Genomic DNA, 23,831 nt, shown 5'->3' on the forward strand with positions numbered 1-23,831 from the left:
TTTTAACTTACGAGAGAATTTTGTCATCTTAATAAGTAGACGAACTAGCTCGCCATGCTCGTCAAATATATACGGCGCTTGAGATGCCAATGTTATTAATTAAGTACTGAAAATTCATATGATATGGACTTTAGCAATTATGTACCTTCGAAAAAGGTATCGTATCGTAAATGTGTACTTCGATGTTTATTGAAACGGTCCTGTTGTTATAGCACTTTATATGAAATTTTCAACAAATAAAATAGTTAATTACATTTTAGGGCGCAATAACACTTAAGTGCGCCAAACATGTTAAAATGGAAAAGATACATTTGGAGGAAAGGAATACATCAATAAGGTAGAATAATCCATCATTATAATAAATGGGTGACTTTTTAACAACAATTAGTGCATAACAGGTGGCACAAAAGAGAAAAAGTGTAACCGGACCGGGAGAAACTGTGCCTTATCATCAGAAGCACAACACAACTCGCTTGCTGCATTTACACTTTTATTAATTCATAAGTCTCATTATTCACATTATAACATCCTCCTATATTTCCCTCCTTCCTCTCTCCTATTATCTGCCTTTTCCGAACTCTATCCAATCCCAAACTCATTTTTGTATAACTTGTTTCTAACTTATTTCCAACTGACTCTTTAACTTCTAATTTTATGTCCAACTGACTCTCTAACTGTTTCTTCGTAACATCTCACTGACTTTCTCCCCTTTGAAAACCTTTTCATCCCTAATACCAAGTCACACCCACACACATCACTGACCAATCATATATATCTCTCATCCACCAATCATACAGTACCTTACTTTCTTGCTTGTATTAGATTGTAATTAATTAGAACTTAGTCTAAGAATCTTTAGATCTTTAGTCACAGTCATTATTTATACCTAGAGCTTATAAGCATGCAGTTTGCATCATGAGTGTGAATTCAACATGAAAATACTTCCAAGACTGTAACTAACACCATGTAATTACAATTCAGGTCGACAAGCAATTGTAATAATGTAATAACTTTATTAAGGTCGTATCGCCATATTAATATATATTTTATATCCATGTATGCATTATATTTTGCAACAACCTGTGTTTGGAAATGCGATCAGATGCAATTTTAAACCAAGAAATAAGTTTATTTCACCTTCGGGCGTTATTACAATTCAGGTCGACAAGCGATTGTAATAATGTAATCACTTTATTACAATTGAGTTTGTATGAGAACACATGTTTTGTCATTCATAGGTCGAATTACCTTATAAAGATACATTTTCATATACATGTATACACTATATTGTGCAAAAATATGTTCTTGAAAATGCGATAAGATGCACTTTTAAACCAAGAAACACGTGTATTACACTTTCGGGCGTAATTACAATTCAGGTCGACACGCGATTGTAATAATGTAATAACTTAATTACAATTGAGGTTGTATGACAACACCTTTTTGTCATTCATAGGTCGTATTGTCCTTTTAATATATATTTTATATCCATGTATGCATTATATTTTGCAACAATCTGTGTTTGGAAATGCGATCAGATGCAATTTTAAACCAAGAAAAAAGTTTATTTCACTTTCGGGCTCTATTATAATTCAGGTTGTCACGCGATTGTAATAATGTAATAACTTTATTACAATTGAGGTTGTATGAGAACACCTTTTTGTCATTCATAGGTCGTATTGCCCTATTAATATATATTTTATATCCATGTATGCATTATATTTTGCAATAATCTGTGTTTGGAAATAAAATTAGATGCGATTTTAAACCAAAAGATAAGTTTATTACACTTTCGGGCTGTTATAACAATTCAGGTCGACACGCGATTGTAATAATGTTATAACTATATTACAATTGAGTTTGCACGAGAACACATTTTTTGTCATTCATAGGTAGTATTACCTTATAAAGATACATTTTCATATACATGTATACATTATATTTTGCAAAAATATGTGCTTGAAAATGCAATAAGATGCACTTTTAAACAAAGAAATAAGTTTATTACACTTTTGGCCGTTATTACAATTCAGGTCGACACGCGATTGTAATAAATGTAATAACTTAATTACAAATGAGTTTGTATGAGAACACCTTTCTGTCATTCATAGGTCGTATTACCCTATTAATATATATATTATATCCATGTATGCATTATATTTTGCAATAATCTGTGTTTGTAAATGCAATCAGATGCAATTTTAAAGCAAGAACAAAGTTTTTTACACTTTCGGGCGTTATTACAATTCAGGGCCCGTATTCACAAACAGATTCTTAGACTTAAGAATAAAGAATAGACTTAGAACCAAGAAAATGTGTTCAGTGTTTGAATAAATACAGGCCTCCACTGGTGATTATGTCATTAACAAAATGTTCTATACGAAGAATAATATAGATAGAGATGTTAACTGCAGAGTTTGAATCAAAATTAAAGAAATTCTTGAATATTCTAATTTAAAGAATTTTCTTTATTCTTAGACTTAAGTCTAAGAATTGTTTGGTGAATACGGGCCCAGGTTGTTACGCAATTGTAATAATGTAATAACTTTATTACAATTGAGGTTCTATGAGAAAACATTTTTTTGTCATTCATGGGTCGTATTGCCCAATTAATATATATTTTATATACATATATGCATTATATTTTGCAATAATCTGTGTTTGAAAATGCGATAAGATGCGATTTTAAACCAAAATATAAGTTTATTACACTTTCGGGCGTTATTACAATTCAGGTCGATAAGCAGTTGTAATAATGTAATAACTTTATTACAATTGGTTTTGTATGAGAACACATTTTTGTCATTCATAGGTCGTATTACCTTATTAAGATACATTTTTATATACATATATACACTATATTTTGCAAAAATATGTGCTTAAAAATGCGATAAGATGCAATTTTAAACCAAGAAATAAGTTTATTACACTTTCGGGCGTTATTACAATTCAGGTCGACACGCGATTGTAATAATGTAATAACTTTATTACAATTGAGTTTGTATGAGAACACCTTTTTGTCCTTCATAGGTCGTATTACCCTATTAATATATATATTATATCCATGTATGCATTATATTGTGCAATACTCTGTGTTTGGAAATGCGATCAGATGCAATTTTAAAGCAAGAAAAAAGTTTATTACACTTTCGGGCGTTATTACAATTCAGGTTGTTACGCAATTGTAATAATGTAATAACTTTATTACAATTGAGGTTGTATGAGAACACCTTTTTGTCATTCATAGGTCGTATTGCCCTATTAATATATATTTTATATACATATATGCATTATATTTTGCAATAATCTGTGTTTGAAAATGCGATAACATGCGATTTTAAACCAAAAGATAAGCTTATTACACTTTCGGGCGTTATTACAATTCAGGTCGATAAGCAGTTGTAATAATGTAATAACTTTATTACAATTGGTTTTGTATGAGAACACACTTTTTTTGTCATTCATAGGTCGTATTACCTTATTAAGATACATTTTTATATACATATATACACTATATTTTGCAAAAATATGTGCTTAAAAATGCGATAAGATGCAATTTTAAACCAAGAAATAAGTTTATTACACTTTCGGGCGTTATTACAATTCAGGTCGACACGCGATTGTAATAATGTAATAACTTTATTACAATTGAGTTTGTATGAGAACACCTTTTTGCCATTCATAGGTCGTATTACCCTATTAATATATATATATTATATCCATGTATGCATTATATTTTGCAATAATCTGTGTTTGGAAATGCGATCAGATGCAATTTTAAAGCAAGAAAAAAGTTTATTACACTTTCGGGCGTTATTACAATTCAGGTTGTCACGCAATTGTAATAATGTAATAAAGTTTATTACAATTCAGGTCGTTATTACACTTCAGGTTGTAACACTGCCCCTCCCCCCCCCCGTATTCGCGACAGCCACGTGGGGGAATTTCCGATACTGGTCCAGGCGGAGGGCGGTCATGTGTATTTTTGACGAGCTCAATGTACAGCGCGTCATAGAATCGATGGGCCTATTTTCCTTGCCGTTTCGTAAATATGTGTTTTCTCCCTTATTAATAACGACAGGCATTTGCAAAACACAAATGTTAATAATGTGACGTCGATGATATTTTGTCTTCACATTTATAGCCAATGTTATATTTATTTTACCATGATTGTTTTTTATGTAGCTAGCATCCAACAGTATTTGTATAATCTACACAATGTCATTGTTATACAAATGCAATAAATGCGTGGCGTACAAAAGGGTAAAAACAAGTTATAACCGCCCAGACATCATATAATGTTTTATAATTAAACCATGCATGAACATTTGTGTCCCGAGCACACGGTACCAAACGTGCGTCAAAAAATGCCACTATAATCGAACACAATTCATCTTAATAACATATGGAAGGAGAGTTTGACGGAAACGGGCATTTTTATGAAAATGTGGCCATTTAAATGCAGACAAATAGGTATTTCATATAGGCGTTTGGGACGTATGGTTGGAAATAATAACACGATAAAATGCGTATGGAAAGTCAATATATTTGCTGAAATCTGTTTGATTCATATCAAATTCTGTTTGATTGATATCAAAGTCTGTTTGATTGATATCACGGAAAATAGGGGAATCTTTAAAGTTTCATATTAATTTGACTTTGTTTTACCTTTTTGGAAATCGTTGACAATCTCGTTGAGATAGCACACGTTTACACATCAATCACTTACGTCATTCATAATATGCATATTGCTCTTAAAAACATCACAATCTCATGTAAATCACCGATGCTGTATATGGTTAATAAACAGAAGTTATTTTAGAATTTAGTTTTCGTACCTAAATGCCTGATAGTTTTCGCGTATGTTTTGAACGGCATTGGTTCGATAATACGTGTGGAAATAAAACAAAAAAGTGCGTCGGTCTGTTTTAAAACCCCAACGGACAATATTGAATCTAATCAATCACATTGACCAATGAAACTATCCCTCATTTTCTTCAACTGTGAACTGAACTTTTTTCATCAAGTCTTAGTCAAGTTATTATCTATGAAGTCTTTCCTATTAGACTTGGTATAAGCCATAGGCTTACTTCTTAATTCTGTCAAAATAAAACAATGGCATATTTATTCTTAGGAAACTTAACAGCTTTTTAACTCCTTCGTTAAAAGTTGTAATCACAGTTTCAGCTTGATAATTGTTAACATAAATACAATTAATTTTACTAGCAAATTGATTTGCAAAATTAAAACAATTATTTGTATATACGCTTATGTAATCAAATCGATGCGAGTGCAAACATTAGACATAGATTAATAGGTTGATATTAAGTGTTATGATTTGAGCATACACAAACTAATAATAAAAGCGTATGTGAAATGTGTGCTTGCAAAACATGTCATTGCAATAGATCGGTCCAAATGAAAACATTTCACCCATTTTATAAGTTGAAAACAACCATATACATCCAATACGTTGATAACATAACCGAAATTCTGCATCGATTGTCTAATTACGGAAATAGACAAATATTCAGAAGAGTCAGAAACAAAATGAGAGAATCGGTTACTTTGTTTGGCTTATGTGTGTTTATGTGTGTTTATATTAATTCAGCGCATGCTATTAATGCATTAATGTGTGCGGTTTAAATCGGATAAAATCATTACAGCAATAGAGGAAGGCCAATAATTCAAAATGATGAATGAAAACTTCAATGACTTCAAATGCACTGTAGTACGAAGATTTTGTAACCATTATCGCTTTGAAACTGGGCCTTGCATTGTGTACGCATCAAACCTCACTCGCAGGCTAACTGGCATTCAAAGATAAAACACTCAACTAAAGAAACAAATTTTTTTTTCTTAGGACAGAGGGAAACAAGACATACAGTTTATAAACTTAGGCATTCTATAGCTTGTCGCAAGCAGAGATCAGGAAACAAAAATGGAATTAAACGAAACATAAATGTATTTCAATGTTTTATTTTGGTGCATTATACAACATGCTTTAAACGTTAAACTCAATGAATGTGTCTTCTGTCTTTATGGAGAACATCGTTAGTTACAACATTGATCACAATAATGCATCATAGATATAAGAATACATAAAACACTTATAATAATTTCCTTGTATAAAATGCTCACATGATACATATAGCAGTGTTATTGAAATGCAATTATGTAACATTTAGGTGATATGTAAAACATCCGTCGTTAAAAACAAACACTACTCATTTTAGCAATATACATAAAATATAGCTTTTTTTGCTTGATGACAAGGTAAGGGACACATCATGTATAATTGTATGCTTTAAACGAACAATACAATAATACAGTTTATATTACAAAATGCTCAATCGGAAAGCGATGTATGCCAGTGCCGGAAGTGCAAGCAATGTTGTTGCAATGGACACGCGATCCGACGAGTTGCAGAGGTCGGACTTGCAGAAGCAGGCCGTTCCACTCAAGCCAGCCTCGGACTGTGATTTACAGCCGTCAAAAGGCGCTGCTGTTAGGGAGCAATCTCTGGATGTGGCTGTTGAGTGGAAAGTCACATGACATTTTTTAGAAGGAGTATTGAGTGATTTGCATTCACGTTAGTGGACACCGACGTACGTGTTAAATTAATGCTGTATCCATCATTGTATAGTTAAGTGCGTCTGTCTGTCTGTCTGTCTGTCTGTCTGTCTGTCTGTCTGTCTGTCTGTCTGTCTGTCTGTCTGTCTGTCTGTCTGTCTGTCTGTCTGTCTGTCTGTCTGTCTGTCTGTCTGTCTGTCTGTCTGTCTGTCTGTCTGTCTGTCTGTCTGTCTGTCTGTCTGTCTGTCTGTCTGTCTGTCTGTCTGTCTGTCTGTCTGTCTGTCTGTCTGTCTGTCTGTCTGTCTGTCTGTCTGTCTGTCTGTCTGTCTGTCTGTCTGTCTGTCTGTCTGTCTGTCTGCCTGCCTGCCTGCCTGCCTGCCTGCCTGCCTGCCTGCCTGCCTGCCTGCCTGTCTGTATGTTTGACTGTCTGTCTGTCTGTCTGTCTGTCTGTCTGTCTGTCTGTCTGTCTGTCTGTCTGTCTGTCTGTCTGTCTGTCTGTCTGTCTGTCTGTCTGTCTGTCTGTCTGTCTGTCTGTCTGTCTGTCTGTCTGTCTGTCTGTCTGTCTGTCTGTCTGTCTGTCTGTCTGTCTGTCTGTCTGTCTGTCTGTCTGTCTGTCTGTCTGTCTGGCTGGCTGTCTGTCTGGCTGTCTGGCTCTCTGGCTGGCTGGCTGTCTGGCTGTCTGTCTGTCTTTGCGCCTGTCGGTCTATCTGTATAACAATCACTATCACAAACTGTTTTAGCTATTTAAATTGAACCATAAAAGTTATGTTTACCCTGAATTCCAAGGATTTTGCCCTTTGATTTTGAGCATGCCGTACAACCGCTTTTCATATTTGCAGCTGTCATTTTGTTAGAATCAAACGAATCGTCACAACCTGGGTCCCCTGTGTTGCACACATAACACTTGACAGCATCAGCTGATCCTGTAAATGAAAAGCGTTTATTACGTTGCCTTGTAAACATGTATATGATCGATTATTCATCGTGTTTATAGTGACAGAATCTTTGATAATTGATCTTGGAACACATCTGTCTTTTATACAAATAAAACCAACTATGTTTTTAAAGAAAGTATTGAATTAAACGGTAAAATTGAATAAGAATACATATACCTCAATTAGTTTTCTCAATATTACATTACTACAGGCGAACATTTATAAAAAAAAATTTACAGCAGTATCATTGTTCTTTTTCTGTATAAAATTGTGTGTACTGAAAGAATAGTGGCAACTTTTCCAGCCAGCCCATCAAATTAAGTTTGTGAAATAAACATAAGTATAGTCGTGCTTAGTGTCATGTAATGTTAATTATAATATTTATAAAGTATAATAATGAATATTTTAAGTGCAGTAATCGTACCGTATGCACGCTTAAAACACGAATAGATTGCAACATCACCATCTATTATGACAATCGTTTATATTGTTAATGGATCATTGTTTTAAAATATATCCTTAAATTATATTTGTGTAGGTCAGATTTTGCACACGGTCTTTCTCAAAAGGTTTAAGAGGATGGTTTTGAAATATTTATCTTATCAAACTTAACGCTCGTTTTCAAAACAGTTTGCGAAAAAAACACGGTCAAGTTTAAATAGTTTCACGTTTTAATCAAATGTTTCCAAAACTCTAGGTTAGTCTATGCGGAATGTCAATGGCTTGTCGGGTATTATAAATAAAACTAAGATAATGGTATTGAATTGAAAAGTTATCAGAGGCTCTGTTCTAAAATATGGTATCACGTACAATATTAATAAGAATGTAAAGTAGATTTGTCCTCGAGAGTAGAAATAAACAAACGTGACCGATAACACTTATCGACCCTATCCCGTCCAGTGTGTCCAAAATCATCATTATCTTCATCTCACATGGTCAAATCAGCTTTATTCAGCTTTAAAATTTACAAATCCGAATATATATTTTAGTGTCATATCGCAATATTTGGGCGACCTTAGATGAATGCTCTCACTTATTTGGCAATGGTAGCAAAACTCAGTTAACTTTCATATTCTAGTTTAACATAAAGTGTAATTAATATATGTAAAGTGATCATAGCAGACTTATACAAGACCCACAGTTTTGAGAAACGAAATCCTTAACTTACGATTTATCATTGTAAATATGTGTGCATTAAAGCAGCCGTATACAAGACACACAGTTTTGACGAAGGAAATCATCAACATACGAAACGATTTATCCTTGTAAATATGTATGCATTATAATAATGAAAAGCACTTCCTCATTTGATTTATAATTAAAATAGTATTCCTGTTTTCACAATTATTGTAAACATAAATTGCATTACAAATAATTATCCAATGATATTGTATATTTTCCACAAGGATAGGTACGATAAGTGTTACCCATTTTAATATACCATTCAATAGTTAGTCATATAAGTGCGTTCGGGATATGGTAACCTTTCACATTTAAATGAATATTTATCAATAAAATATACAATTTAAAATCAATCTCTGGAATACTCCAATCTAAACACAAATATCGTGTGTAGACTTTCAAATTAACAACGCTCAAAGAAATCCAGAGGCCTAGCTAGATCATCTATGTTTCGTTCTGATGAGTTTTATTCGTATTTTATATTGACCGATAATCCAAGATTCTTGTAGACCAAAATCTTGATACCCGTGTTTGCCACGTGCATAATCAAGCATGAATAAAGATTGAAGTACAGCAAATATTATACATTATCTTACATTTCGTTTTATTACAGTAATGAATGCTTAAAATGGGTTGCATTTTTCTGGTCAATTAATTAAGCCAATCCTTAGACAAATGGTCGTTTATACGCAGGTAAGCGATGCAACGTCGTGTCCGCTATAGTTAATATGTGTATAAAAAAAAAATTTCGCGAATAAATATCATGTATACGAATCATAGTGAGTTTACGTTTGTTTTTTCGGATTACAATAGCAAACTATTTTCTAACATGTGGAGCCTTAAATGTAGGTCAGATTTGCACGCGGTCTTTCTGAAAAGGTTAGCGAGGTTGGGAAAGGTTATCTGAACAAATTTAAGGCTTATGAACAGTTGGCAAAAAGAAACGGTCATGTGTAGATACATCGTTGTCACGTTTTAATCAAATTTTTCCTAAACCCGAGGTTAGTCCATGCGGATTTACAATGGCTTGCCGGGTTTTATCAATACAACTGCGATGATATTATTGATAAGGACAGTAATAAGAGGCTCTGTTCTAAAATATAATATCACGCACAATATTAATAAATTTATCAAACAAATTTGTCCTTGACAATGGGCATAAATCTACATGACCGATAACACTTATCGACCCTATCCCTTCCTGTAGGTCCTAAATCAACATAATATTTCATCTTCCATTGATAAATCAGCTTTCATAAGCTTTAAAAGTTAAAAATTCGAATAGCTATTTAAATATCGCATCTCAATATTTTGGCGAGCTTTGATCTATGCTCTAAATTATTTGATAATGGTAGAAAAACTTTGATATTCCTTTCTTACTGCAGCTTGTTATGGTTTATCGTATTCGTTTAAACATAAAACGTTTGTAATATATGTAAAATGATCATAGCAGACGTATACAAGACATACAGTTTTGACGAAGGAAATTCTAAACATTCGAACAGACTTATCCTTGTGAACATGTATTCATTAAAATAAAGTGAAACATTCCCTCGTTTTATTTGAAATCAAAGTAGTATTCCTGTTTTACAAAATTTAACATATAAAAATAAGTAGACTATTCACTGATATTTTCTGTAGTCATGTTAAATATACCATTCAATTGTAAATCATATAACATCAGATCAATTATCGTGTCTAGACTTTCAAGTTAATAACGCTCAAAGAAATCCAGAGGCCTAGCTAAATTATCTATGTTTTGTTCTGATGAGTTTTATTCGTATTTTAAATTGACCGATAATCCAACATACTTGTAGACAAAAATCTGGATATACGTGGTTGCCCCATACATAATCAAGCATGAATAGAGATTTAAGTCAAGCAAATAATATACATTATATTACATTGCGTTTTATTTCAGAAATGAATGCTTAAAATGGATTGCATTTTTCAGGTCAATTAATCAATCCTTAGACAAATGGTCGTTTATACGCAGGTAAGCGATGAAACGTGTCAGCTATAGTTAATATGTGTATTAAAAATTGTTTCGCGAATAAATATAATATATCCGAATCATAGTGAGTTAACATTTTTTGCGGATTACAATAGCAAAATATTTACTAACATGTGGAGCCAAATATCAAAATCTTCCACGAAATATGCAGCGTTCTTTACATCAAAAATTATATATGGAGTTATATGGACTAACCACACATTTCGAGATCCCGTGTCGTCAAAGAAACAACAACTCAATTAGTAATGTAGATAGAAGTTTCTTGGTATGAAAATATATGATAAAAATTCAATGAAGCATCTGAACGATTTATATATGTTTACTACATTTTCACGTCCTGTGGACTCGTTGTATTACTTATCCTGTGTGTTTCAACGTTTTGCGAGATCAATAACTGCATTTTCATATTACAATAATATACGTGAACCAAAAGGTTAACCACAATTGCTGACAAAAATCAAAGTATGTCTATGCCTTTGATACTAATAACAGTATACGCAAACAAATTGCCACTTTTTAGCAGCATGTTACGGAATACTTTCATTAACTTATCCCATTTATGCCTAGTGGACTCTCCCATCCTTCTAAATTGGATCAATTTATTTCCAAAATTAGGGATGTCTTGTATATTTATTTCTATATTTACAATATTTCTTACAGAAATTACTTTAAGCAAACAGCGTAGACCATGATTAGACGCCGCATCATGCGGCGTCTCATCTGGGTCTACGCTGTTTGCCAAGGCCTTTTTTCTAGACGCTAGGCATAAATGGGTTAACTTAAATATACTCCATATACCCGAATCATCAAGTTTTTATTTACAAACGACATGATCTTTAATTACTAGCTCTGAATATTATTTATATATGTTAAAACAATGTAAATGTATTTTAAATAAAATACTAGCCTAATACATTGGTATTATCAGACCAACATAACTACTTTTGTAAAAATAAAATATTATTTTTTCGAAACAAAATAATTTATAAAGAAAAGAAGACACTAATTAAATAATTATTAAATCACGACGATACACAAATGCATATATTGACAACAAAAATCACATTATGCATTAATTACATTGTCGACTTACCAGCCAAAATCGCCAGAACGCAACATGCAAACAACACAGCGATAATCTTCGCATTCATCATGTTTCAATAAAATTATTTTCGCTTCAGGAGATTCTTTACCAAAGCAAGCTTATGTCGACGTGGAGCTCAAACACCGGGTTTTATAATGGGCATTTTGAGTGGGCAAGCCCGTTGTTGGACAATTTAAGGTCAACGACCTAAAGATAAAGTACGAAATTGTGCAATTTAAGACTTGTTTCAACGGGTTAGGGCATCTCGGGTAATTTCGAAATAAATGACGACGTTTCTTTATAATCGGATATTAAAGGTGCTTACGGTACTAAACATCATCGTAGTCGTCGTCTTTGTCGTCGACTGTGTCGTCGTCGTCGCTCTCATGATCATCATGATCATCATCATTATCATCATCATTATCATCATCATTCATAAATATTCACCATTTATATACTTTAACTATAAGGTATCGGTAGAAAAAACACGATGCAATAGAATAACAGAAAAAAACATTAAACAACACACATTTTAGTTTCAATATATTGATATGACCTTTAAGGTGTGAGAATTGTTTAATCATTTTAAGTTTAAAATTTTATTATTCCTATTTCTATCGTTTAAGATATTGTTGATATGTTTTTTCATATCATGTAGATTTATTAATAAACACCAATAGGTATACACTGTTATTTAATTTTATATACAAAATATTGTCAATGTCGCTTTAACAACAGACAAATCACTGAAGGATTGCCAGACTGTCATTGACAAAAATAAAACAACCAAGGATAGCTTAAGTCGGACTGTTGTTGAGACTGATATGATGTGATCCGATATGATACGAACAGGGATTTCAATGTCATAAACTAGATACGATTCTTAAATGCATAGCTCAGCATTTCTACAGCTTTTTATTTCGCATATCACAACAACAGTATAAATTGTATGGTATTTTATTTGATTTTCTAAGACTTAAAATGTGCGTTTAGTTCGTAACCCCCAGATCATTTCGATTTTCAAAAAAAGTTTAGAATGTTTAGAATGTTTAGAATACTGTATTGCACGTCGTTACTTATCTCATTGTGCGCCGCCCAGGTATTCCAGGGTGCGACGACACTTATGACACACGATGGTAATTGTCGTCACCAAACGATTTCACGACCTAACGGTTACGCATTTTGTTAAGGCACATTGGAAAATACCATCAGTTGAAGATGGGTATTATTTTGCTATAGTTCTTATTATGCATTGTTTTTTCTTCTTCTTTAGATCCCTGTGTGACCCCTGATTTTGTAATTAGGCAGGGAAGAGTCCATTTTAATATATGCATAGGTATGCCACCGATTTGGATACTTCAGACACAGATTTATATCGGGTCTTAAAGGTCCAAGAGAAAGGCCTGACTAGATAATGATGATACTCAATTGCGTGACCTTAATAAATACATATGTATACACAATTAATTCGACGCAATACACACATTATGCGTAAGGCTATACGAAAAAGTTGTCAGTGAGCATTTTAGTCTGGAAATGAAAACACATTTGCAGTCAAAAAAGTACACCACGAGTCTTGAATTCACGATATCAATAGCGATGATCACAAAAGTACTTTTCATCTCAAGTACAAGAGCCAATATCATGAACATTTCACAACAATATGCGTGTATATAGTTATCTTATGTTAACGATGACAAGATAGTAGGTCATGTTGATCTTGAGGTTAGCGTTAGATATTCAAAATATCTAGATACGAAAAATATGCTTTAAAGGAAGTCAGTTCCCAAAATGGTTTTTATATCAATACATTAGATATCACAGATGAAACGGCGTCGGGAAAATTAAACAATCTTGATTTTAGTTATATTTTGCTGCACAGGTGCGTCAATACGGTGTATTTTAAGAGAAAATAATGATATTTGGACATCAAACTTCTCGAACGAAGCGTAAGTAGATAAATGATTGTTGGACGGTTTTCCCTCAATAATATTTTTATCTCGACGTCTACGATCTTGAAACAAAAAAACAAACAAGAGAAGCACAAACACCGTAGAGCCGAAAGAGCGTATTCATTACAAAATAAATATAAATACAACGTGGCTTACCGGGTGAAAACATCTGCTACACGCTCACAAAAAACACGCCAACGACGCAGAATTGAAAGTAAGTTCAAACGAATCTCACTTAAACCTGGTAAGCTCCCGCATACGCATGCCCCCCCCCCCCCCTCCCAACACACACACCTCCTGATATCGTTCTTTCGAAGTATCACGGAATTCATCGGGAATATTTCCATTTTGAAACCAAGATTAATCTAATGGAGCAAACACATGCGCCGGTCTATACGAAAACCGTAAGACAAAGACGTGAATCTACATCAATCCAATAGGACACTGAATAACAAAAAAACTATATGCGTTCTCGAAGGGAAAAAAATCAAAACAACTTAATAATATCAAATTTCGCGCACAAGTCAACCATGTTTCAAGAGACAATTACATTCCTTATGCATTTGACTCCATCCGACTGGCGGAGTTCACGAAGAGACAGTAGCGAGGCATCTTAGACAAACAATACACGTGCACATTAGGCCTTTACGAAGGTGCGCGAATACGTTTATCTTGTTTTTATAGTGTTTGCCAATTTCGCATGTTTATTCCGTTATACAGCGAGAAAATCAGAAAAATGACAAAAATGTCAAAACTAAATTGGTTTTTAATTCTTTGTCAAATAAGAGTACGAACAGAAAAATGTCGTTGTCAAATTTAACTATAAATATCATACAATGAAACATAATTTTCACAAAATGTATTCGTGCTTCCACAAAATCTGATTTTGAGAAATCAGTACAATCATGCTGTAGAAAGCTGTTCAAGGCTTAACCCACCTGCCCTTTGCAAAGCATTTTGCAATCGAAAAAAAGTCAATAAAGCCATATTCTGTTCCATCACCTGAATGAATACTGATTCGGATACTCAGCGGAACGCCCAGATAATATCAAGTCACGAAACGTTTGACGTTTTGTAATAAAGCAATGGCTATCAGGGCTTTCTGTCGCACAATATCATTTCGCTTTATGTCGAGTAACACCCCACCATATACACGTCCGTAATTCTTTAAAACTGTTGTCAATGCCAACATACTTATTATTATTCTAAAAATGTGTTATTAAATGAATAATAACATCGTTAATAAGTAGCAATAGGGTAAACACACAAACATTTGCTTTCATTTACTAGTAAATTAAGATTGTGTATGCGTTGTCAGTACCAAAACACGAACATCACGATTTTGCTATAATTAACACTAAACTTAAAGATGTCAAGATTGCATGTATGTTACAACACAGACAGCTTTATCTAATTAAAATTAACAAACCATTTAACAACAGAAAGGTAAATAAGTTTAAAGGCTTATATTTTGCTATCATTTCGAACGAATATATCTAAACAAAATATATTGTTACGATATGAGAACGTAATTTGTTGCATTTTAAAAAATTCGAACATGCTCCATAAGCTGTCAAAGTATTGAACTACTTCGTCCAACACTGAACCCAGCGATAAAAGAGACATTATGTTTAAGAATTGAACAGATTTAGGAATGACCGTTTTTCCGGAGCTCAGTTGATTGACGTAAATTTTGAGTATTGTATTCGAAAGTGTATGTACATAAAAAGTGTTTTAATATAATAAAGTTTATACTATATATTGATTTTTTTAAATATTTGAATGCAAGTAGTTGTAATCATAAATGTATCATCGACAACAAAAATAGCACATCGAGAAAGATACAGTATTTTTTCATAAGCATCATAATGTTCAAACTCGAAAGTTGAAAGAAGTGCGCTCAGCATTTAATGTTCATTTTATATGTTGCCGTGCATGCATTTCTATCTGTTCGTTAAAAAAATATTTGAAAAACTATAATTGTCTGGTATATGCATGTATTCGATTCTAAGCCTTAATTTGTGTGAAAACATTCCGAATTGGTTAACATAAATTCAATTATATTTGAATAGATATGTTCTCAATGATATAGCGCCAAAAACTGATACGAAGTGGTAGCTGGTCGATTGTGTTATCCATATCGGAAGCCATCAATCATATCAATGTTCTGATTCTGATGCGTTCAGGATAGGCTCGAGAGGCCACATGTGGCTGCAAAGAATCCAAAATGTTGGTTTTCGGACCTCAATATAGTATGTCAAGATTTGTCAAATTCACATTAATTTGCGGCTTTGACTAGATAATATGTAAATGAGATAAAATAGCATTAAAAAGTTTAATTTGAACACAGTTTTAAGCTCTACTAGCTTTTTTCACTAAGTTTATACTCACATGAACACAGACTAGACAGTATGTAGCATCTTCCGTCCGCTTAATAGTTATAAAATCATATTGAATGAAAACAATAATAATCAAATAAACAAACATAAAACTAAAAACGACAAGGCAGAATTTATATGAATTTATCAACTATAGAAATGTAAGATAAACCAGATTAGCTTGTTTCCAGCTCGAAATATCATTTAACAGTTTTAATATGCAGCAGCTTTTGATATCATCTTAACAAAATATTCATTCTTTAATTCCAAATGTGACACCACAGATGACTCTTGCCCGTATGGTGCAACTTAATCAGCTCTCTCTAATAGACCGTTTGCAGGTGTCTGTTCGAATATCCGGCGGCCATATTGGAGGGACACGCTCGATTAACCATTACGCATCATTGACAGCTATTTACAATTCGCCGCTTAATTTCTCTTTACATGTCAAAATGGTCAATTATTGCCGAGTTATCGGCTGTCATAACAATTCTACAAGGGAGAAGGACAGACATTTTTATAGATTACCTGAGATAATTACTAATCAGTGCAAGAAAACCAGTGAGTTGTCAACAGAGAGGCGGCGATTATGGTTAGCAAGGCTACAACAAGACTTCAGTGGAAAGAATTTGAAGAATATTCGAGTGTGTTCTGACCATTTTGTATCTAGTAAGTTAATGTGCAAATATTTATGAATAAATAACTTGAATGTAGTGATCATAATTTTATACCATGTACATGTACAAGTTGAACAGTCTACGGTACTGGTACACAATGTTAAGCATTGATCAAGTCTACATCCACATAAAGAATAAACTTTGATATTGAAAAGAATCAAATTATGAAATTCTTTGTCTATTCACCAGAAGATCATAGCTGGAGCTCAGACTAAAAATTGGTGGTTTGAGTCTCATAGTTAAGACCAGGAAAGTGGAAAGAAAATTGTTATACCACACAAGTCATACTTTATGTCACTTTATATTTTCAGAGCAAAAGGCAGAACTTTTTGCCGAGACAGTCCTGATTGGGCGCCATCAGTGAACATGGGATGTCAAGCTCCGAGTACGCCTGCCCCTAAAGTTGCTGCTGAGCGCTTTGAGAGACGGAAGAAACGTGCTGAGACTGCAAGATCATTGGTCCAAGATCTTTCAGACAACAACACTCCAGAGTTACCACCTGATGTAAATTTAGATAGTGCAAAGAATGTTCAGACTGATATGCTTACTTCAGATGTAGAATCATTGGAACAGGAAAATAAACGTTTGAAACTAGAAAATGAAAATCTAAAAACATCTATCCGGAATGCGTCTATGTTTTCTCAGGAGACTCTTAAAGACAATGATGAAAGAGTGAGGTACTTTACAGGACTTTCTTGTTTTGCTATACTGATGTCATTGTACAAGTATCTATATCCTTATTTAACAAGCAAACATAGTGTAACACTTGGAAAGTTTGAGTGCCTTGTGATGACTTTAAGTAGACTTCGCCTAAATTTGACTGTCAATCACCTTGCCTACCAACTGAATGTTTCATGTGCAACCATTTCTCGAACTTTTGTGAATACTATTGACATCATGTATGTAAGACTAAAACCAATTGTTCGATGGCCTGACAGAGCCTCATTGAGAGCAACAATGCCAGTACAGTTCCAAAGACAGTTTGGTAATAAGTGTGCAGTAATCATTGATTGCTTCGAGATCTTTATAGAGCGTCCATCAAATCTTATAGCGAGGGCAGAGACATGGTCGTCATACAAACATCACAACACTGTGAAGTTCCTTATTGGAATCACACCACAGGGAGTAGTGTCGTTTATTTCCAAAGGTTGGGGCGGTCGTGCAAGTGACAAATATGTCACTGAACATTGCAATTTTTTAGATAACATTTTGCCGGGGGATTTAGTGTTGGCAGATAGAGGATTTGACATTGCGGATAGTGTTGGTTCTGTTTGTGGGTCATTGAAAATTCCAGCTTTCACCAAAGGTAAAGACCAACTCTCTCCATTGGATGTAGAAACAACAAGAAAAATAGCCAATGTACGGATACATGTTGAGAGAGTTATTGGGCTTGTGCGCCAAAAGTACACATTCTTAAATGGGACACTACCATTGGACCTAGTAATTACCAAAGATGAAGATGGCTTTACTACAATTGACAAAATAGCTCATGTGTGTTGTGCGCTGGTTAACTTATGTGAATCAGTGGTCGACTTTGATAAATAGACTGTCTATTGTATTGTCTTATCCGTGCTCTCTGTGTTTAGTATATATAGATTTGTATATAGCATTATATAGTTTCATAATTCACTCTGTAAATCATATTTTATTGATTAAATTTAACTCTCTAAATGATGTTACTTCTCAAATACTATGATTAAAGAGCTGTTGATAAAGGATTAATATTTGAACAAAAAGTCCTAAAAAAAAATAATTCAACTTGTATTATGAATTTAGTACACATAGTTAAAAAAAATATTCTGTGAATTGATTTTCCATTTAAATACTTCAATATTTACTTAAGTGTGATAAACAGTTGAATTACTTTGTTAAAGGACTTTTTGTCATCCGACGCCTTGACTTGGACCAATATGTAAGAAATAAAGTTAAGCAAAACAGTACACATGGAATTGCATTATCATTATGACGTCTTTATTCAATTCTCAATTTTGCAAAATCAAGAAGATTTCCTATAAAAACAAAAATACCAATCTTTTACTCAGAAGACTTAACAAATAAAACATTTTTATGACCAAATTAAGTCGCGTTCTGAGAAAAATGGGCATAATGCATATGTATAAAGTGTCATCCCAGATTAGCCTGGGCAGTCTGCACAGGCTAATCAGGGACGACACCGCTTTTTTGACATTTGTTTAAATGAAGTCTCTTCTTAGCAAAAATCCAGTTTAGGCGGAAAGTGTCGTCCCTGATTAGCCTGTCCGGACTGCACAGGCCAATCTGGCATGACACTTTACGCACATGCATTAAGCCCAGTTTTCTAAGAACCAAGGCTCAAATGATCAAGCAACACAACTGCATTAACCATATTAGTCACATAATTAGCCAAAATGCATCACTCATTCAAAACAAATATCTGTCAATATGAAAATGGTACAATATTTTCTCAGGAGACAAATTATTAATTAAACAGATACACTTTTCTCTGAAGTTGTTGCCATCAAGTTGTCACTTTTATTTCAAATAAGTTAAAATTACATATCACAATCAGGACAATACCATTTCACTGTTTCAATTTAATTGTTGCGATCAAGTTGTCACTTCCATTTCAAGTAAGTTATCATTTACATAGCACAATCTGGACAATACCATTTCACTGTTTCAATTTCCTCAGGCGACTTGGTGATATTTACACAGCTGAAATGAAACCACACAATTTTGCAATTTTCTCCATCGCAACCAACCATGGGTGGCTCCTCAAGTCCTCTACAATAGCAAAACCTTTCTCCCACATTACCATCATCTTTTTGGCTGGATGTTATTTCCTTAAGAATATGAACTGAGTTCATATCAGTTTGATTGATGTTAGACAGACGGGTAAAGTACTTTCCAACAAGCTCTGGTAACAAAGCCCTACGAAAAAAAACTTCTGCCTTAGCACAGATTTGTTCATAAAATTCCGGGTTGAAATTTATTTGTTCAATGTGAACACTGATGTCACTCCACACAACAAAGTAACACGATTCCAACTCTGTTACCCCAAGTTGAGTTTGAATTTGGAAGAAGTATGGATGATTTCTGTCCAAACATAGCTCTCCATCTTCCCCTTTAATCAAATAAGGCACTGATTCATCAATCACTTTTCCTTTGTGATTGAATGGACACTTAACTTCCAATAAACAGGACCCACAGCAATCACATTTGATGATCCCATCTGGGGAAGCACCTATAAATGGTCTGTCCTTTGAGATAAAAAGTCCTGTTTCTATCAACTCAACATTGTCGTGGTCAGTAGCAAGGGCTTCACAACACAGTGGCAGCTTTTTTCTCATTGTCAATCCCCCATTTGGTGGCTTCATTTCTAAAGTTTACATTGGGATAAACAATAGATTTTACTAACGCACTTGACGGATTATCAATGTTCGCAGTGTAAACACTCTTCATTTTTGAGGCTGTGATACGCCCAGCGCGGTAATTGAACCACTTACCCTCACTTGCCTGTTTTCGGGTGATTTTCTCTACATTTTCAATTTCCTCGTCAGTGACCGTAATTTCAATGCCCTCACATGATTTGATTAGCTGGTCATAATCTAAATTCATTGATTGTTTGTTCTTGAGTTCAGTTAGTGGTTTAGGCAACTTGAGCACTGCTGACTTAGGTTTGTAGCTCTCAAGATAATCAAGCACAATTGATAAGATTGCAGGCTTACGGTTGGTGGAAACTAGATCAGAGAAGAAAGAGTCTAATTCATTTTCTGTAGGGGAAGGGATTTTCCTAGTCTTTCTTACAGGATGAACATTTTTAGAAATTTGACTGGTTGAGCTGCTTAAACACTCTTCAAATTTTCTCTTGAGGGACTTCGCACTTTGAAAGTTAATGTTAGAAATTTCTCTATACTCAACATTCTTCACGGATGGGGGGATGGTCCAATATGCTGGTTCCTGTGTTACAGTCCTTTCGTCTCTTACTTTAACAGTTCTCATAACCCAAAACATTAAGGCAGCAACATGTGTGCAAGTTTCTCCACATCCTGCCATACAGTCACAGTGACTGGCCAACACTTGACCATCCTTCGTAGAGATGAACCATGGGGACAGTGGTTTTTCATGCATTCTTTGAGAGTGAAGAACCTGTAAGTATAAAAAAGCAATAGTAAACTACATTTACAAGATATTAAGCATCTTGACATATGAAACACATAAAAAAAGTCAGCATAAAAGCTAAAAAATACCTAAGTTGTAAGCATGTCGCATATGCTGTTTGAAGTGAAACCAAAATCTAATATAATTGTTTCCAACCATGCGTTTTGTCGTTAAGAACATCATAACTGGATCTTATAAATCCGATATCATAGGTCAGCATAGGTAAAATTCAGTTCAATTCTTGGTATACATGAGAATAACATTGTACTTAGTAGTGTATATTATGTGTTACTGGCTAAAACATACAGTAACACGCCTCGACTGGGAATCAAACCCAGGACCTCTCGAGCCATACACAGACATTCTACCACGTCTGGCAAAAGTACTTGCTAAAAAAAGCTAGCTTCGAGGGGTGGTAGTACAAATGCCGTTTACCTCGATACATATATACCAGTACAAATCTGTGAACAGGGCTGATGTAGTAATGAGAGAAAATTAAAAAAAAAAGCTTAATATCCAGAACAATGAATTTCAAGAAAAAAACAATAACTTACCCTTCCTTTCACCAACAGTCTGTTACTCAACACAGCAGAAGTCACGCCAGAAACCCAGCCACACTCAACTTGATTCACTGCTTCTAAGCTTTTGAAGTTTTTCAGATCTTCCATCGTGTAAATACTAGGTGTAAACAACAAATAATTAACGATGTCAGGGTAGGTCAACGATGGCAGTTGATTCACATCATCACAAAGCTTTTTCAAATCATATGGGTCAATACCACCAATCAATGCAAGTTTTTCAATGTATCTTGCTTTTGTTGCAGGCTCCAGTCTATCTTTGTACGGCCCTTTTTGGTTCAGTGATTTAGACGCCATTAGTCACAGTTTTACGCTCTCTTAATTTTGATCGATGTTTACGCTTCGCTGGTATACCTCCAATATGGCGGCCGAACCGGTGCGTACGTAAAAATCTCCTATTATTGCAAACGGTCTATACTTCATGAATTCACTTCCTAACATAACACAAATATAAAGAAACCTACATAAGGTCATTCTATTAGCCATAGTCACGTTTTCATACGTTATGAATTCACGTTTTAATGTCTTACATCATATCGAGTTCGTATGAAGGACGCCATGCAAGTTTGCGAATAGTTGCAATAATTCAACTATCAGCTTACTCCTATAAATATGAGGTCGATTTAGCGGGGTAGCTTACGTCTAATTATTTGGACTACTATCAGCTTTGCCAGAGCCGCCAGAGCATATAGATGTATATAGCCTTGGACAAATGTATATACATGTAATAACATTCCCATAGAATATATTGGTAGAGAAGCATTAATTTTACAAATGGAACAATCTGTTGATTTTTCTGCTTGAATTAGGTGTGTAAGTCTTAGCATACTATCAGAAAGAATACGGCTAATTTATTGTTTTGTTTTGTGGAATTGTCAATATATAGTCTTCCGATCACGTTTACTCTATGCGTATAACTACTTTGTATTTTTATGAAGAGGAAATTTTATTTGTGACTATACATTTATTTGGTAATAAATATGATATATTTGCACTATTTTTTAAGAGTTTTAATGTTTATTTCGGTTTTATTACCAATTTAATGTATAAACAAAAGCCCTTTATACATGTTATACGTTACTGTAACCAGTGTTTTTTTGACAACCAGTCAGTGCGCATGCGCGGAAAATCCCGAATGTAAACAATAACATTCAACTGGTCTATAAAAGAATATGCCTGCAGGTATCATATTGTTTTTAGTTTTTGTTCTATGTTTTGATTTTTACCTATTTGTTTTATTTTTTGAAATGGGAATTATTAATCATGCTCTATATTAAGTTGGATTGTATTAAAGTTTGATATAAAACTAGATAATTCATTACTTCACATATGTGGATTATTTATCAATCCATTAATGTTTATGCCAATTGTAAGCCTCACTTTATTTAGCATACAATTTGTTGCCACACAGATATTATTGATTATTGATTGTAATCAGTAAGATGTTTACATTCAAGTAGATCTATATTAATTTGGTTGTGTGACATATGAACTTTGCATTGTGTGCAATTTAATGCTCAGTAATAATAAATGATTATTTTCAGTAATTCATTAATTCATCATTGAATTCATTAATTCACGATGCTTTTAGTTAGCTGTAGAAATTAAAACATTTTTAGCTCATCTGTTTTAAAAAAAAAAATTATGAGCTATTGTCATCACCTTGGGGTCGACGTCCGGTTAAGTTTTGCGTCTAGGTACACTTTTTTCATAAAGTATCAATGTTATTGCATTCAAACTTGGTACACTTACTTACTATCATGAGGGGACTGGGCAGGCAAAGTTAGATAACTCTGGCTTGCATTTTGACAGAATTATGTGCCCTTTTTATACTTAGAAAATTGAAAATTTTGGTTAAGTTTTGTGTTTAGGTCCATTTTATTCCTTTTGTATCAAAGCTATTGCTTTCATACTTGCAACACTTACTGACTATCATAAGGGGACTGTGCAGGCAAAGTTATGTAACTCTGACTGGTATTTTGACAGAATAATGTGCCCTATTTATACTTAGAAAATTAAAAATTTGGTTAAGTTTTGTGTAAAGGTCCACTTTTTTCTAAAGTATCAAAGCTTTCATACTTGCAACATTTACTAACTATCGCAAGGGGACTGTGCAGGCAAAGTTATGTCAATCTGACTGGCGTTTTGACGGAATTATGGGCCCTTTATACTTGAAAATTTGGTTATGTTTTGAGTTTTGGTCCACTTTACGCCTTAAGTATCATAGATATTGCTTTCATACTTGGAACACATGCAAACTATCATAAGGGGACAGTAAAAGACAAGTTACATGAATCTGGTTGTCATTTTTATGGCAT

At 33.8% G+C, this 23,831-nt stretch overlaps 4 protein-coding genes across 7 annotated transcripts in view; 2 read left to right on the plus strand and 2 right to left on the minus strand.

The window, feature by feature from the left end:
* Window positions 1-5,963: 5,963 nt before the first annotated feature.
* On the minus strand, window positions 5,964-11,965 carry LOC127843078 (uncharacterized). Its single transcript, XM_052372890.1, has 3 exons — window positions 11,798-11,965; window positions 7,347-7,496; window positions 5,964-6,532 (listed from the first exon to the last, which is right to left on the minus strand). The coding sequence occupies exons 1-3, from the start codon at window positions 11,856-11,858 to the stop codon at window positions 6,339-6,341; spliced, it is 405 nt and encodes a 134-aa protein (XP_052228850.1). The 5' UTR covers window positions 11,859-11,965; the 3' UTR covers window positions 5,964-6,338.
* Window positions 11,966-17,161: 5,196 nt separating this feature from the next.
* On the plus strand, window positions 17,162-18,340 carry LOC127840513 (uncharacterized). Its single transcript, XM_052368929.1, has one exon. It carries the CDS (start codon window positions 17,162-17,164, stop codon window positions 18,338-18,340), a length of 1,179 nt encoding a protein of 392 aa, XP_052224889.1.
* Window positions 18,341-20,095: 1,755 nt separating this feature from the next.
* Window positions 20,096-21,925, minus strand: LOC127840514 (uncharacterized). The gene is made up of 2 exons (XM_052368930.1): window positions 21,490-21,925; window positions 20,096-20,923 (listed from the first exon to the last, which is right to left on the minus strand). Exons 1-2 carry the CDS (start codon window positions 21,808-21,810, stop codon window positions 20,096-20,098), a joined length of 1,149 nt encoding a protein of 382 aa, XP_052224890.1. The 5' UTR covers window positions 21,811-21,925.
* An 8-nt stretch (window positions 21,926-21,933) lies between these two features.
* LOC127841547 (prestin-like) overlaps window positions 21,934-23,831 on the plus strand; it is a 50,636-nt gene continuing 48,738 nt past the window's right edge. The window contains exons 1-2 of one of the 4 annotated variants that reach the window (XM_052370442.1): window positions 21,934-22,102; window positions 22,171-22,227. In XM_052370442.1, the coding sequence (XP_052226402.1) occupies window positions 22,206-22,227 (22 nt within the window). In that variant the 5' untranslated portion in view covers window positions 21,934-22,102; window positions 22,171-22,205. Of the gene's footprint in view, window positions 22,103-22,170; window positions 22,323-22,542; window positions 22,696-23,831 lie in introns of those variants that run through there. The other 3 variants (XM_052370444.1, XM_052370445.1, XM_052370443.1) reach the window with 3 other exon arrangements.

This window comes from Dreissena polymorpha, chromosome 8 (assembly GCF_020536995.1).
Source record: "Dreissena polymorpha isolate Duluth1 chromosome 8, UMN_Dpol_1.0, whole genome shotgun sequence".
In the NCBI taxonomy this organism is placed as follows: Eukaryota; Metazoa; Mollusca; class Bivalvia; order Myida; family Dreissenidae; genus Dreissena; species Dreissena polymorpha.